Consider the following 17684-nt stretch of genomic DNA (forward strand, 5'->3'; position numbering starts at 1 on the left):
ACGGTACAACGAGCGAAATGCACCGTGGTAATAAATAAGGATTGTAGCACCATTTGGTAATGTGTTAGTAACTACGAATAGTGCATTACGAATATCTGGTTGATGTGTGGAGAAAGTTCGATTCAACAATCTACAGGGAAAACCATAACACCGCCTACACTTTCAAAGAAAATCAATACCGACCTGATATGTTTGCTAACGAAAGCATAATCGATAACAAGGCGACTGGCGTTGTAAACGTGGCATGATTCTTCACAATAAGGTCTATTATTAACGTATGCCATCATGAAACGGTCGGTAGCACACGAACGTCGATCGAATCGAAATTATTGCAAGGAAATACACTGAGGGGAGATGATTTTAATGTAGTATTATCAGAGCAGTAGCATTAGGTGACGTATGCATTAAAATACGCATAAACAACTCACCGTCTTGTACTCAGGCGCGCGCTGGGTTTCTACTATAATCTCCCTTGCTCCCACCTGTGAACACGCGATTATTTCGCTCAATGTGAAGCTAAATATATTATTTTAATTTTTTATTGATAAAGGAAGATTCCAATAAATCGGCTAAACTGTGCGTATCAATATTTTATTTAGTCTACTTCAAGATTAAATAAATTAACGTGTGCCATCATATACCTACGAAATTATTTTAATGTTAATATTCATAATATACCAATTAAACAAAGCAAGAATAAGTGATATAAATCATTAATTTATTTTTATCTTATTTTATCTCATTATTAACATTATAAAGAACAACTTTTAGTGTACATAAACGTAGACAGTTATGACATTTTGCAACAGGCTATATTAGTCTGCTCGCCATCTTGTCATCGAATGATGAAACTCATTGATCAATCAATATTCTTGTGATTCTACCAAAATCTATCCAAGCTAAGTACCATAAATTGATCACACTGATATTGTTACGTCTATTTTTTCGAATAAATAACAAATTTATTCGAAAAAAAAATTACGTTCAAAACTGCGCGACGGTTTACAGTCGGGGGCAAAAACACCTGTCCCTCCTGTGGTAGTAAATGACTTTTAGGTTTATCTGACCGCTACTGTACTCGTCATTATAGCAACTCAGCGAAGATTTTTAAAACTGTGGGAAAAGACACATTCTCAGGAAAGATTCATATAATAAAACTGTAAGTGGGCTGTCTGTACGTAGGACATATTAAAGAAAAATATATATTTTTTCGAGTATCACGCAAAAAAATTTGGATGGAAATTGATGTGGTTTTCTCAGTCGTATAGCAGATGGCCTGACCTTAAATCAGGTATAGGTTTCATCGCTGCAAAAGCGAGTTTTCAATATTAGAAGAATTACTATAAACCCAATAATATTCTCACTAGATAATTTTATAGATAAGAGAAATCTCAGTGCAGTGTGAACCTGAGCGAATGGTGCGGCACTATTAACTTATCAATAGGTCACGTGATAAATTTACGAATATATATTTCGCAAATACGTTTTTTATGTATATTGGCAGACTTATAGCATACCACGACTTGAGTTAACAAACAAAGTTTACTTGTTCTTAGTCAGACAACATATATTGATATAGTGTTTCGCTTGACTTGGTAACTAAGAACTACGTATGCAATATTCGCATGTCCTTGTCTGGTATATATTTTGTATTTAAATGTTACAAATGCGATAGACAAATGAATAAGTTCAATCTGTACATATTTTAAATGATATTTTTTTGTTTTGTGACTGCGTTCAACATCAATTTATTTTGCCATTTTGTTTTTCCAGCAAACGAGGCGGCCATTTTCTTTTGTACACGTAAGCGCAAGTCTGGTGCGCGACGAGTGTGCGATGACGTAGTCCAGTGATACATAGCAACGTTTCTCTGTAGTTACTAATGATAATAATCTGAACTAACAGACACAGCGCAGGAAACACGAGGACAAAAGAATCGATCCAAAAACTTCACATTTGTCTTTGATTGTAAAGGCGAGTTTAAAACATTACGAAGCTGTACCAGCTCATGAAGCATAATACTTGACAGTTACAATATAATTTAAAGTATGGAATCCTAAGATAATTAAAATATTTTAATAGTTGAATATCTAACCTTGGCGCCTAAGAAGCGCGCTTCCAGCAGCTCCTGCTTGCGAGGATCCAGTGCCGTTTGGAAGTGCTCCATCTTGACGCCAGGACCTGTTAACAACAAAACATGCTGGTGGTAAAATATAAATTCCAAAATAAAGAAAAAACAGAGCATTACACACACACACTGATAGGCCAAACCACGTTCAACTACAAATGATGCGTAAAAATTGTTAGGTCATATTCAGTCTATTTGCGCATTGCATGGTGACAGATTCAAACCCATATTTTTTTCCATAGCCGTCAATATGGCTTCTCTGCCGGGAAAAGTACAACAGAGTGGCTCTTGTTGCCACTTATATTTACAATACTTGGGGAGCTCACAGGATGCCATCGGAGTATTTTGTGATCTCTCTAAAGCATTTCATTGCGTCGATCATGAAATACTTTTGCGAAAGCTCACTCAGTAAGGTTTTGATTCTAAATCAATTGAACTAATAGCTTATATTTAAAAGATATATTAAAAATTGCTACCATTAATAACCTTACATCAAATGAAAGCAATAAGCGTACCGCAAGGCTCATTTCTAGGACCCTTCTTAGTTTACGTCAATGATTTGCCATACATGGTAGAAAAGCAGGCTGCTGACATAGTGCTGTTTGCTGATGATACATTTAATCTTAAGTTGATGATGAAAATAGTATTTTGGCTGCCATTTCGAATTGGTTCGAAATTAATGCAAATAAGACACAATGGATTAAAATCACAGTTCCCAATGTTAGGCAGGCTCATGTCGACGTGACTCTGAATGGAGAGCTTAAATTTTGTACCACATTATTTGGATCATATTAATGGTCTATCAAAAGCTTAATTCCGAGGCATTCGCTGTTAAGAGAATCAAACAACTGACGAAATGTCCGAAAAATTTTAAACTCTTTTCATAAAATAAGTGGTTATTGATATGTACGCCTTGAAAAATTGTTTGTCCCCGGGCATCGGTTACCAAAACTTAGAACGTCTTTTGTTGGGAACTGTATCCGTTTTCCGTTTTTCCGTTTTCCGCCCCGGGGCTCCCGTAGGAATTTCGGGATAAAAAGTACCCTATGTATTATTCCAGGTTATTTTCTATCCGTCTACCAAATTTCATAACAATCGGTCCAGTAGATAATTCGTGAGAGGAAACAAACTTATTTTCGCATTTATAATATTAGTTGGGATTACATCAATGGATTCTTAATATTCTGGAAACAAAACATCTCACAAAACTACTGGATGATGGTCTAAATTAAAATCTGGTATAGGTTTCATCTCGATACACTGCTTATAACCCGAGGTATTAAATATAATAAGTTATATTAAGTTACTCTATATCTATATCTACACATAATAAAACTGTAAGTGGGCTATGTTTGTAAAAACTATTGTAAGGAATTTGATTGTTTTAAATAATAATGAAAATTCGTTCACTTAGCATTAATATATGTTAAAGACCTATGCTATGCGCTTCTTCTTCACCTGTGCTTTGGAAGTCGGCGGTACATTTAGAAGAAATTTATTGAAAATTTAAGATGATATGTACATCTTAAATTGAATAATTTTAAAATTCAATTTGAAATCCTCGTCTTGCTAGTTGCTAGTCTAGGGTTAGGTGCAATGAACATGATGATTAATTTGTTGTAGGTATTAGAATTTTATATTAGTCAAAAGAAAATGATAATCAGGCTAAACAATATTTTCAGATCTTCAATTTCCAAAATCTGTCTATGTCTACATATAATCTCTTCTTTGTCTTGTGCATCTTTCATTCACTTTTACGGTTATATTGTCAAACGTGAAAAATCAATTTATTCGAATTTAGTTTCTAGTTTCCAAGTCAACAAAGAACTCTTTTTGTTTCACCTTCAACATTTTATCCAATAAGCAGATCCGTCAGTTTTAGCTCAGATACTATTAGAATTAGAATTTTGGTATTGATTGATGGCCTGCCTTTCAAATTTTCTCTAAAAACCACCAAGTCTATGTCAATCGATATGTTCAAATAGGTAGGCATTAGTTTGATATTTCGTCTAGGCACATAAGTTAATTTTTTTATTTGTAATAAAATTCGAGGTACGATTTGGGCGGGGTTTTGGCGCAGTATCTGGAGCAGACAGTCGAGTTGCGAGAAGTTAGGTACGGTTATTTATATAGATACGTATGTATGTTCAATGTACATATCGATCGCCTCCCCGGGCCACTCGCCACTATGATCTCACCTCCATCCTTTGCGAGTTGCGACCCCCTCTCCCTTAGCTCCCCCACCAGCCGCATCACCCCTGCCGCCTGTTACTCACCACGTGACTAAATTAGTATAGTTTTAGTTTTGCAAAAACTATACTAATTTATATATACATCGTAATAATCATATGATATCGTAGATGGGTGAATTTCAGGAGCGTTTGAACGCGGCGTGTTGCGTTTCATTAGTGTCCGACATTTTTTTTTAAATAAATAATAATTCTTTTACATTAAACATTTATAAAATTAACATTATAACAGTACTTTACTTATTTATAAAATAGGGATATTAAATTGATTACTGTTTATGGTGAAATTTAATAAACACTAATGACAAAACGCTTTTACTTCAATCGCTTTATCATTTAAAGTTAATCACTGTTGCTAATAATATGGGTACAACAAGCTGTTTCACATTCACAATTACTTTACACTTTAAACATAATGGTGTTGTCATAAAAAAAATTCATCAATCCAGTTGATCAGCTGTTTATGTCATCGCGTGCTGGCCATAATTTTTTCTACTGTAAAATTGAGTGACTTTAACGGTTATATAAAAACTTACTCAAATTGAAAACTGGGTTGGTTTGAATAACGGTCGCTGTGTATCTTATACACGAGGATATTTCATAATAATATTTATACCGATACCAAGCTCTCGTGGGAGGACAGGTAATTTTTATTCCCGGTAAGTCTATGTTAATATCTATACTAATTTAAAACAAATTAAAGGTGATCCCACTTCTGTCATTTTTAAAATTTCCATCTGTTCACCTGTTTTGAATTAGAACCATTACGAATTCGTAGTTAATTTCTTTCTTTCGTAGTATCTAGATACCATTCATTGTTCATGTCTTTCCAAACGAATTTCACAACAATATGCATAATGTCATCAAATTATTTTTTTGTTTCACGTGTATATAAATAATATTATTGTCATGCAACTAAAGTAAATAACTTTAAACATAAAGCGCGTAAGAACATCACGCGTAATGTTATTTAAAAAAATGTAGATAAACCAGTGTTATGATAATTCAATTTAATCGAGCGACGTCAAACAGACAGACATAATGGTCGCGATAGTCATCAACTACACCCACCCTTGCAGCGAGAGTTGCGCCGGCCGCGCTCGTTCGGTCGATCGCTCATCGCGAAAGACTCTTTGAAATGCATCTTCCAACACCACTCCGCACTCCATCCACATTCACGTGTAGCATCAGCGCGCCAAAATTGAATCCGATCACTATCACCAACACGTCACCCGTTCTATGGAATATCACAGCCACGAAATCACACTGATCGTCATCCACCGCGACGCGATCGCGATGCGTACTTCCGAACGTGCCACATTTTCAACGAGACGTCAACTGGCTAAGTAAAGTTTCGTAGGCGCGAATGCGACAGTCAGCCTCGAGTATGGACTAGCGCGCGATGCGAACGGCCGCCGCCGCCGCCTCCGCCGCGAGACCGGACCTTGCGTCTCGGGGGCGAGGATGCGGGAATCGGCTTCGGCGCAATACCCGTCACGAAAATAATAGGAACAGCGAGTGCACCTCAGAGGCGCGACACGACGCGGTCGGTGTGAGCGAGACGCGGATAAACACCAGACTGTTTACTTACGGTGTTCGAGCGCGGGACGGAGCTGAGGGGCGCGGGACGATCGCCTGCAATCCGCGCGCTGCAATTACTGCCTATATACCACAAATTCATCCCAACCAACACGAATGAGAATACGACTACACAGTAAAAAACCAAACCACAGCTCAGTTGTTATTAGTTACTATTACATATTCAGTTGCCATATAACCCTAAATCGTATTGAGCATCCAGTTTAAGCAGATCAACCTACAAAAACTTACTGTGTTAACCTTGATATATGTCTGAATATATTCAGACATGTACCTATCAAGATTATTATTACAACTGTAATTAGTCACATATTTAATTTTTTCAGCTAGTTTGCAAACCTTTAATGATTTAGTTAATCATCGATCAAGCAGTCTGCCCAAACGCGGTTAACTCAATTTTCGAATGAATTTTTATATAAATTCATATACAGGGTAGTGAATAAAAGCAAGTCAGGTTAACAAGTATACTCACAGCAGGTAAAGAAAAGAAACTAAAAACTACCTACTACTATAAAATAATATTTGTTTCAAGGAGTTCATGGTGACCTTGATTGGAAACTTTTATTGGAAGTTTTCATGTGTCTCATGTCTTATCAAATCGTTTATGGTTATGTGTAGCTAGGCAGTGTAAACCATAAACATTCGTCCAATGTGCACCTTGACGATCAATTGGCGGCGAGAGCTATGCTGTGCATCGAGCGGTGGTGACTGCATTCCGACGCCCCTACCGCGGACCGCCAGCCCTCACCCCCCGTCCTTCCGGCGTTCGTCACGTGACGCGCCGATTAGCCGACGAGTGCGCCACCGCGACCGAAATAGAGCGCACAAATACAATCTCGCATCTCGTTTAAGTCGGCTAAACTCTCACGCCTCTACACAAAATTGGTGTTAGCCGTATAGACAGTCTGTCTCTAACTGACTACTGATGTCCTTCTTACCGGATACTTGCTACTTCACAGGCAGTGCACCCGCAATAAATTTTAATCACAGCCACGTGAAACATGACGTCCACTGTAATAACAGTGGACGTCATGTTTCACGTAGATGAAGCTGTGGGCAACACTAGTTTTCATCAGTTATAAATATAGCTGACACAGTCAAACCTCATTCCTCATGTTAATATAAAATATAGGAAGGAATAACTTCATAAACAGATAATTTTCTTTAATTTAACATGAAATGATATAGAAGACGTTTGCATGTAAGGTACGGTAAGTGGATTATGTAACCAGAACCTTCGAGCTGCTCAAGTCCTCAAATATGTCTACAATAGAGACGCGTATAAAACGAATACAATGTGAATAAATACATAAGAGTCTTATTGAGTGGAAGGTTGGCACGTTATGTACTTGCACAATATCAGGCACCTCACCTAGATGTACTGTACATAGGTTACATAGGTACTAGTGTGTATGTAGGAGTGTCTAAATAACGCGTAGCTCCGAAGGGCCTCATTGTGTGCGAGTGAGCGCTGGGTCGATGGACGGAGCGCATTGCAGCGACAACACAGTAATGACCACTTCATTTATTTTCTTTAACTAATTCCATTAATCCTGAACTTCATTAAAAAAACGCGAACTAATTACTGCCACGTATAATATAAATATAGTATCCGTATGTCAAAAAATAAAAAGTAAAACAATGGCACAATCCCAACGAGGTAACAAAAAGCAGGACGAGTGGTGACTGGTGAGAATGACGCGACAACTAAAGATTGTTCTACAAGATGATTTTAGTACGGTCAGTCACACACTGTCATTCAAGGAAGATATTTTCTGTGTGGTTGGTTTCGTGACCTGTACACAGGTAGAAATATTATATCTTAACATAAATTAATTCCTATAGACCACCATAGATGCATAATTCTGAATCTGATTTCAATACATTTCAAAAAACTGCAAATCTTTGTAAACGAAGGGCACACTTAACAACAAGAAAAAGACGACAGATCAATACAGCCTGCAAAATGTACACGTGATCGCGTCACTATATAACTCCCTCTTACCACCGACCACACCCCCTAAGCACCCATCACCCTGTTTCCCCGATGTCGACACTAAAGGATTTTTCTTATTTACCACCCCTTAATCTAAAACTAAAAAAAAATCTAATACATATTTATATGTCTGATGATCGAATAAACAAATTCCTTTAAATGTAGACTGAATTTATTTTATACAAAAATCCAAAGCGGTTCCTTTAGTTCCCACCAAATGTTAGTGCTGCTCTCTGGCGTAAGTATATATAGCAGTAACATATATTTTCGTTCGATTACACGATGACGCGAATTTTTTAAGTGCTAGAAGTTTCTTTCTATACATGATTTCCCCAAAAATGCATAAAATATAGAATATCAAAACTAAGCCACCGAAATTGCACGCCGTTATAAATTCACTGGCAATAGCGGTGAGTATGTTCATAGTTCTTTATTGCTTTCATTTGGTGTACATTCGATCTTATTGTAACATTTTGAGTGCACAAATGCTTTATGCCTAAGAATGCCTCCCCCTTGTCTTAAACTCAAATGAAGCTTTTGGTTAAACTCGAACGAAGGTTGTGTGAAATAAAAAGGCAGCATTACATTAAGGCTGACTACTTTCGTCACCATCGGCGTAGACTACAGAGTCTACGACATAAAGTAACCATTAAAGCTTCGTTTATTCAAATTGTATACAGACACTAAATTGCATTTTTGAGAAATATGAGAGTTTCTTTAGGGTTCAAAATATGAGTCTTTGCAAAGTATTTACTAACACACCATGTTATACCAGGAATCGGCGAAGATGGTGCCATCGAAGAAAGCATAATATAAATAGATCAGAAACTACTGAATGCAGTAATTTCGTTACGATGTCTGCACAACTTTCTAGTGACGTACTGCTTGAACCTCGCTTGAGTAGATTTCTTTGCAAATCGAGACCGCTTTTTCACTTGCAGTAATGAAAAAGTGTTATACAGAATTGGTAGCGGCATCAATGCGCCGCGTAGTATTTGCAACGGATGCAGCGAAATGAACAGTTCGTTGACCTCGAGTGGGCTGGGTTTCACTCGTAGAGCAACGTTCAGTTCACTGGCCCTATTATGACTTACCGCAGAGCAAGATTTCTTCTAATTCAATTAGTAGGTCAGGTACTTATTTAAAGATAATGTCATATGAAAACCAATTGAAAAAAAGACTTGAAACTTTTGTTTTAACACATAAGCAAAATGTTAGTAATGCATTATCAGCAAAAAGCAGCCTTTGCCACTACGTCCACCATTTTACACAAATTACGCAAAGAAGGACAGACTTTCACATTTATAATACTAGTATAGATAGATAATGCCTTATGGCATTAAGTTAATGTTAATTTTTGAGTTACGTAATAAAGTTTAAACCCGTTTTAGTTTTTATCTAATTCATAAAAAAGTTAAAGCATATTTTATTTTAAGTACGTATATTATGATTTGGCTATTTATGAATAACAGGGTAGATATTAAATAAATAGAGTATAGAATATATATATTACACACAAATTTGTTAATTGACGTCTTTGGAGAACATCTGCTGTGAAGTCTGTTGCGCCGCTTCTGCTTCACTTGCGCTTTGGAAGTCGTCAGTAGACTTACTTTTATATTTATATTTTTTTCTTAATTATACTTGTTCTTATGTAGGTACCAGCTGAAAAACAGCGCTGTCGCTTTCAGTCCCGGCACAAAGCTGAGCTGGGATCCTTTTCGGCATAGACCTCTAGTTTGTACATGTATAACAAATGTAAAATTGTAAAACTACCTATTTTTTTTTTTTGCCGAATAAAGCATTTTCTTTCTTACTTACTTTTATGTGAAGATTTGAGGTCAAAAAGTGATAGATATCATCCTATTCTTTCTTTCTTACTTTTATGTGAAGATTTGAGGTCAAAAAGTGATAAATATCATCCTAAATTGAATAAAGAATTTTGAATTTATAAGTACATAGGTACACCTACAAATAAGCTATTCACGGGAAGTTGTACTTAAACCCAAGTCTAAATATTAACATCAAAAGTATTACAGGATTAATACCTATTTGAGTGCGGTAATAAATATACATCAATATGACTTTTTCATTCAGTTCTGCCTTACTTACCTACCCAGCCTGATAGTACCACATTCGATAAAACAGAAGCGTCACCTTTATATCACATAGTGCGAGTAGGATAGAAAAAAATTGCAAGTTGGATGATTTCGTGGTCCTGATTCTGAATAAAAAGCCCGCTGTATAGGTACCTTGCTCGACACTGCGTGCCAGCGACAATGCGAATGCGAATCAATTATTTACTGTGATGTGGACGTATATATAGCAGGTAAACGTGGCAACAACGCAAAACAGACAGCGTCACTTTAGTAACACCCATCTCAAAATGTGAAGTGTTACTTTTATTTTCTAATAGCATACACTAGATGCGACAAATATAAAAGTACTTAAAAGTTGGTTAAAAATCTCTGGTTTGCAGTCAAACCTAAACCTATGTATTCTGAGAAAGCTCCGATACGCTAAAACCGCTACTCTTTAAAATTAAATCAGATCCTTATATCTTCAGCATGAATAATGTCGATGTCAAAGATATTTTGATAATTATTATTTTACAAAATAAAATTTTCATACCAACTTTATAATCTAAGATTTATAATGCCATTTACATAAAACACAAGTAAATGTTTTGTGTAATGTAATTTCACTAGTCGACATAAAACTTCAAGGTCAGATAAAAAGGCGCGCATGTGCAGTGGTGACTATGACTGGGTTGTACACCTACCTATTAAAGATTTTTGTAACTAGTTACTTTAACCCTTCCACAACATTTAAAATCAAAGCGGCTGAACATGAAAATGAAAATCAAATCATTTATTCAGAAATAAGGCCTTAACAGGCAATTTTTCACTTTTTCATGAATAAATGACCATGCTCAAGGTTATGATTTAGCAGCGTCATTCATTGCAAAGTAGGCACGAATTACAAGCGGCTCTAAATAACAACAGTATCTATACGTATTATAATTATAAAAATAAAACTGACACTGGCCTAAGAAAAAGAAATTAATGCCGAATTTAACAAATCTTATGTAAAATTATTCAAAAAGGTAAAGTTTATTTTCCGTAAAAATACGAGCGGGGTTGCTTTAGTTCGTAGTAGCCAGCAGTGATCGTCTTATGTACACGTTTTACATATTTCCTCGCGTCCTATGTGGGGATTCAACTGCGATGCGATGCGTCAGTCGATGCACTTGCACCGTGCATGCCGACTCCATGCCGACCATACACACAATGTATCTACATATAGCTCACTAGATACAAGGGACAACGATATTATTGAATCGTATTACAGCGCTGACCTTGAATGGTGTCTTGACTGTGCTCTTATAGGCATGACTTTATTAATTTTTAACTACGAGTATGTATAAGTAGTTAAAACAAGTAAAATTTGTAATATTGAGAATAAAGCTTATTTGTTGTATCAGAATTCATTTGACGATTTAGAGGAGAACTACGAATCAACTGAGAAATATGTTGAAAAGTGCAAAGCAGCTATATTGCACAATTTTAGTTATAGGGGAAGCTACTAACAATAAATGACTACATCATAGGTGCCAAACGTGGGAGCTATGTACCTACTCTTAGTGTTCCAAAGCGTATATGAAAAAATGGAGAGATTGAAACGAATAATAAGGCAGAGGTAAGAGGTACTGGCGGGAGTCGGGAGGGACGTCCGAATCTAACAGGCGTGGCAGATCCGACGGGTGCGGGCTGAAGTGACCTCGTATCCTTATTGATCTGGTGACGGTCTGTCACGTCTCATCCACGAGATTGCGTATACTTAACCAAAAAGAAGGGACCAATTTGATATTTTGCAAATTAGAATATTTGATTTTTTTATTTAGGAAATTTGATGAAAATCAGGAATGTTCACCTACCTATTACAACTATTACAACGGCCATAGCGAAATTAAACAATTAGAAACAAAAATAGAAACAATGAATAAAATCCATAATTTTTTACATTTATATAGGTAATTCCATAACTAGTTCAAATTCAAAATTCTTTATACAATTTATGACGTCAAATCAAGTTATATATACTAATATGATAAATACTAGTCTGTGTGTCGTTTTCCCGGCTAAACCGCAAGGATCGATTTTAATGAAATTTGAAATAGAAATGTTCAAACATAGGCTATAACAGATGGAGCTAGGAGCAACAGCTTGTATTACGCACTTATTGTGTATGGATCTATTTGTCTGCAATAAAGATTTACTATCATTATTTTTCGTAGAATGTGAATTCTCCTCGACAATAAAAGCCGGTAAAAGAGTATGATGATGGGTAGAATGATCTGGTTGAAAATAAATTATTACTACATGTTCAATTGATTGCTTTCTGGGTGGGGGTATTAGAGGTGTGATGGCAATTCAAGAATAGACAGGGCTTGATGAAGTTATTTTAGTATGACTATGTACTGTAGTCAATTAATTGGTACTATTGATGCTTTCTTTAAATTTCAGACTCTTTAAATTTCGTCTTGTCGGTATCGGTATTTTTTTTCTTTTTTTTTTTTCGGAGATTGTGGTTTGAACATTGTGAGTATTCGGTACAGTACAGCTATGTCAATAATTAGGGCCATTTTTTATTATTTTATTTATTTTATTAATGACTGTTGTCAGGTCTATTAAAATATGAAGTACGGTCTTTTAAAATTGATCTATCAAATGTTATTATTATTTTGTATGTTTTTAGAAATCTACGGCAATTAGTCTGATTCTGAGAGGCTTGCGTGGGGATATATATCCAACAAGTAGAGGCTCTTTGGAGAGTTTTGATGTTACGAAAGTCTTCCGCCAAAACCCGTTCCCGGATATAGGTACCAATGAAATGCTATGGTATGCCCATGAGCAGGTCTTGGTGGGAATGTAAACAAAGCGAATGCAGAATAATGGATAAGAATACTGTAAGTCTGTAGAATGAAATTTGGGTGGATTTAAAATGGGCTAATGCAAAGAGTGGCAGGTGGTGACACGCCGTTCACTAATGGGGCCCCTCAAATCAGTCAGTCACCGCTATTGGCGACAAAGGGGCAATACTGTCGTTATTATTATTTTTGTTGTTTTTTCAAAAGGAATTCTCAGGTCGGGCCTGGTATATTGGTGAAAAGCACGGGCATGTTGCAAAGTGCTAACACATTATAGTTTACGATGAGGATGATAAGGGGATCAAATCAAAAGGGAATTTTCTAAATCTATTGTTAATAAATCCATCTCCCATATTCTCTTATTTCCTTAGTGCAAGTTTGGTACATTTCCTGATTTCTTTCATGGTTAATTGTATATTATTAGTGTTTTTTCATTCATATCCAAGCAAACTTCCTATATCTTAGTAAAATAAGTTATATATTAACCAGTTTGATTATCTCCTAAACTTACCAGGGAATAATATTTTCTCCGTCATGCCTATGGATCAAATGTAGACTTCAATTCCTGTAAACAAAATAAACAATTCAATTATTATAAACATCAAAATACCTATTACTTTTACATAGAATGGCTAATACATGAGCAAATTTCCATATACAGCAATAAATAGATCCTCATTTCTCACTTTTCAGTAATTTGGGCTTGCTTGATGGCAGACCAAATAAGTGGCTCAGTTTAGGAATGATATAATTTGATCTGTTTCTTGTACTCGTTTGCTATTGATATACAGCTGCTCCTACTTATCAAGTCCAGCTACTACTTATAAATGTAAAAGAGTGTTTGTTTGTCCTTCTTTCTCATAAAAACAGAGCAATGCATTAGTGTGATTTTTAGTGTGGAGATAATTGAAAGGCTACTTTGGCTGGTGGAGCTATGGGCAAATAGGTAAATAAACAGTTAGTACTTCATCACTCAATTGAAAAGATTCGAGTCACAATATATAAATAAATGCTATCTGGCAGCAGAATTCCAGTCAATATGTAGTAGTGTAGTCATTAAAAAATATATATCTTTTAAATTCATTTATCAATTTGTATTGTTTGGATATTGACATGTATTCACAAAATTTCTACATTTAATAGTCAATATTGAAAAATCAATAATTTTAATTTTTTAAATAAAATTTCTTTTATTGACATTTATTTTATTCTTATCTTCTGTAGTATTATGTGTGGTTGCTCTTCAATCTATCATAATAGGAAATATGAAGGAAAAGCAAGGAGGCATTTGATCAGCATTACCTACAATATCCAAGGGATACAATTTATGTTTGTGTCTCACAATTATCAAACTTTGACACAACCATTAACATTTTTTTAAACAATATATTACTATTTTGAAGATCATAGTATAACTTGATGTCACAATTGTTTATAATCTTATTACAGTGGGATTCCTACTTCTAGAAGTGGACTTTGCAACTTGATTGAAAAGATAAAACTCATAGATTGCAGATATAGCTGCAGCCAAATATTTTCATTTGTTTTATTCTAAAAATGTTTATACTGAAAAGTAGTAAAGACTTCAATCCTCATTACAGACAAGTATCCATTTCTGTTGCAGTGACCAGATAACAACATGTGTTTAATAACAACATGATGTTACTACCTACTACACACAAAGAAATTATTAAAAATAGTTATTTGAGCTCTAACATATAATTAAGCCAATTTGGATGCAGAGCTAAAACAAATATAAAAATAACTAATCATAATAGGCAATCAGAATAGAAATCTTTGTAACAACAAGAAAATTTACTAACAAATGTTAAACAGATATTACATACATTAAAATTATTTTTGATATCTGTCATTTATTTCATTGCAATTCATCTCTTTTATATAGAAAGGTTATCTTACAAATCAACATTGATCAACACTATTGTACCTACTACCTAGTTAAAATTGTTGGAAACTATACTAACAGTTGTAGGTACCTATATTTAGATAAGAAAGTACCTAGTTACTTGCCTTAGGAACGAAGTGAACCCCAAACATGGTCCTGCTCAAGATCACAGAATTTTACAAATTTTCACAACAGACAAGAATTTTATCCTGTGTTTTTTTTACATTATCCAACAAAACGAATGGAAAATGGCGACTAAAACTAAATAATTACCTATGCCTATGTATCGTGAAAATAGTTTTCGGATAGCAATGTATGTCAATAATTCACTATCTAGCACGCATTGGTCACTGAGCGTAGGTATACAGTTCGATATAAAAATTATAATAAGGCTAATTAGGTATTTAGTACGTGTTCTGTTTGTCCGATACTATCTTTAGCAAACTTCACAACAATCACATCACTTTTTGCTTAGCAATTTGAATAGAAACATTGAATGAAACCATCCATGGATCCATGGTCACTTACACACACACATAGGTAGACAAGTGATACAGAACCTATACAATTTTTTAAAATAATATCATAGACAATATTATTGACACTTTAAACTTTACAGACATATTATTTCAAGTTGTTTGCATGATGAATAAGTAGTAAAAAAATGATCTACTTTTTCCACAAAGAAAGAAGTGGAAAAAGGGTACCGAAGTACTACGTCTTTGGTTGAACAAGCATGCTTGACAAGCACATATACTGGGTTTGTGGTTCATCTCCAAAGTTCCGAACATCCGAACGTAATGAAATGGTCAAGGAGAAAGCTTTCGGCAATGGTCTCAAGCGCGGAAATATCGAGACAGTAATTGAATGTCTAAAATTGAAACAAAGTTTAATTAAAATCTGACATCAGCCAATAATTTCCATGGATTTAGTAAGTACTTCCTAGTACCTACTAATTCCATGATAATTTCAGAGTATCTCATCTGTACTTATCTATACTATTATTATAAAGAGGTAAACGTTTGTGAGTTTGTATGTTTGAGGCGGGTAATCTCCGAAACTACCGAACCGATTGTAAAATTTTTATCACCATAAGAAAGGTACATTATCCAAGATTACTATAGACTATATTTTATCTCAAAATTCCCTCGGAAGCGAAGCCTCGGGCAACTAATCGATGATTTCCTGACTTTAGCTGTATTATTAATAGAGACGTGATCCCACACTCGCTTCCAAACTAGACAACATCAGAAAAATAATTTCGTAATGTCAAGAAAAAAAAAACAAAATTGAATACCTTTACTTTGATTATTCGTTATCTCGATTAAAAGTGATCTCGTTTGATTATTAATCAGTTTACACCATGTAAACGATTTTGCTAAACTCTGCTTTATGGATTGTACAGTATGTACATTTTATGCCTTAAATGTACCATGTACATATACCATACATAGGTCCTTAGCGATGTGTCGCTGAGAAATTTTCTAGGTACCTTGAGAATTCTCGCAGATTCCAAGAAAAAATCACGAGAACGGCCGAAAGAAATTTCTTGGGAATTTCCAAGAATATTTCCTTACCGTTATATTTCAAAGTCGTTCATCGCTAGTTTACCGTGTAAAAAAATCAATTTTCTGTTACTCATTGTCATTTTAATGCAATGTTTCAATGTCGGTCGATCTGTCAAATTTTAAACGTGTCAAGCTTGTGTCCACAGCTTGTGTCTCTCCCTACTCTTGACGAAGATTAGGTACCTAGGTATTTAAATTAGATTATTGGCGATAGTTTATTGCTATTGTATTATCTCCTTTAGGAGTAATACTGTTCTGTGATTATCTTTGCTTACAGAAAACAACAGTTACAATACAGTTACATACAAATCATTATGTTCCACAGAAGTTTAGTCAGAACTTTGACCAGTAGAAGCAAGTTTATTAAACTTAACTATGGAACTAATTGTCGCAATTACAAGAATATTAGGCCGTTGTCTACCACCAAGTTGGCTCTGAACGCAGATAAGGTGAAAGTAACTTTCGTCCTGCACGATGGGAAGCGCTTGGAGACAGAAGCAAAAGTTGGCGACACACTGCTGGACGTAGTCGTTAACAACGATCTTAACATTGAGGGTTACGGGGCGTGTGAAGGCACTCTAACGTGTTCGACCTGCCATGTTATATTAGCACAGAATGATTATGATAGGCTGCCTGAAGAAGCTTGTGATGAGGAAAGAGATATGCTGGACCTCGCATACGGACTCACCGACACCTCTCGGCTGGGATGTCAGATCACATTGACTAAAGATCTTGATGGACTTGAGGTCAAAGTTCCGGAGACCATCAATGATGTCAGGAGTTGACCTTGATAATTTTCAATACTTACTGTCCTTACCAAATGGTAGGTAAGCAAAGCCAGTTCAAGAAATAAGCACAGAATTATATAGTTTATTTAATTGCGGTTGATCACAATTATATTGGTTATGTGTATGTATATTACTGAAATTGTTGTTTTTGTAAATAATAAACTTTTAAATGAGACAGTACACAAAAGTAGTAAAGGTGGCTCACCCCCAATGTTTGACACTACCATATTTATGTCGAATAATATTTTTTCTTTATTTTCATGTCCATAAAAGTTTGTTCTAACACAGCAGTTCTCAAACTTTTGTGAAGATAGCATCTTTATGGAAAGCTAAGCATTTGACGGAGCTCTAAATTAGAACTTGTTTGTGGACTACTGTAACAGTTGACTGTTATTAGACTTTCAATAAAATTCTTATTATATAGATTGTGTTCCTACTTGTTTTTCATGTACAAGCCCCAACAGATGCTTTTGAGAGCACATTTAGAGAACCACTACTAAGTCAGATTGCAGTCCAAATA

The 17684-nt window shown here is 35.3% G+C and overlaps 2 protein-coding genes across 6 annotated transcripts in view; one reads left to right on the plus strand and one right to left on the minus strand.

Moving 5' to 3' along the window:
- Tlk (Tousled-like kinase) overlaps positions 1 to 15350 on the minus strand; it is a 32369-nt gene extending 17019 nt beyond the window's left edge. The window contains exons 1-4 of one of the 5 annotated variants that reach the window (XM_053769092.1): positions 15082 to 15350; positions 13414 to 13467; positions 2096 to 2181; positions 429 to 482 (exon numbers count right to left, since the gene is read on the minus strand). In XM_053769092.1, coding sequence (XP_053625067.1) covers positions 429 to 482; positions 2096 to 2181; positions 13414 to 13438 — 165 coding nt within the window. In that variant the 5' untranslated portion in view covers positions 13439 to 13467; positions 15082 to 15350. Of the gene's footprint in view, positions 1 to 428; positions 483 to 2095; positions 2182 to 5448; positions 5971 to 13413; positions 13468 to 14933 lie in introns of those variants that run through there. The other 4 variants (XM_053769091.1, XM_053769094.1, XM_053769090.1 and 1 more) reach the window with 4 other exon arrangements.
- A 1128-nt stretch (positions 15351 to 16478) lies between these two features.
- Positions 16479 to 17587, plus strand: Fdx2 (Ferredoxin 2). Its single transcript, XM_053769591.1, has 2 exons — positions 16479 to 16563; positions 16654 to 17587. The coding sequence occupies exon 2, from the start codon at positions 16691 to 16693 to the stop codon at positions 17159 to 17161; it is 471 nt and encodes a 156-aa protein (XP_053625566.1). The 5' UTR covers positions 16479 to 16563; positions 16654 to 16690; the 3' UTR covers positions 17162 to 17587.
- Positions 17588 to 17684: the final 97 nt, after the last annotated feature.

This window comes from Plodia interpunctella, chromosome 3, assembly GCF_027563975.2.
Source record: "Plodia interpunctella isolate USDA-ARS_2022_Savannah chromosome 3, ilPloInte3.2, whole genome shotgun sequence".
In the NCBI taxonomy this organism is placed as follows: domain Eukaryota; kingdom Metazoa; phylum Arthropoda; class Insecta; order Lepidoptera; family Pyralidae; genus Plodia; species Plodia interpunctella.

Coding starts and splice junctions, on each gene's coding strand:
- Fdx2 (XM_053769591.1), top strand. CDS start 16,691: ATGTTCCACAGAAGTTTAGTCAGAACTTTGACCAGTAGAAGCAAGTTT.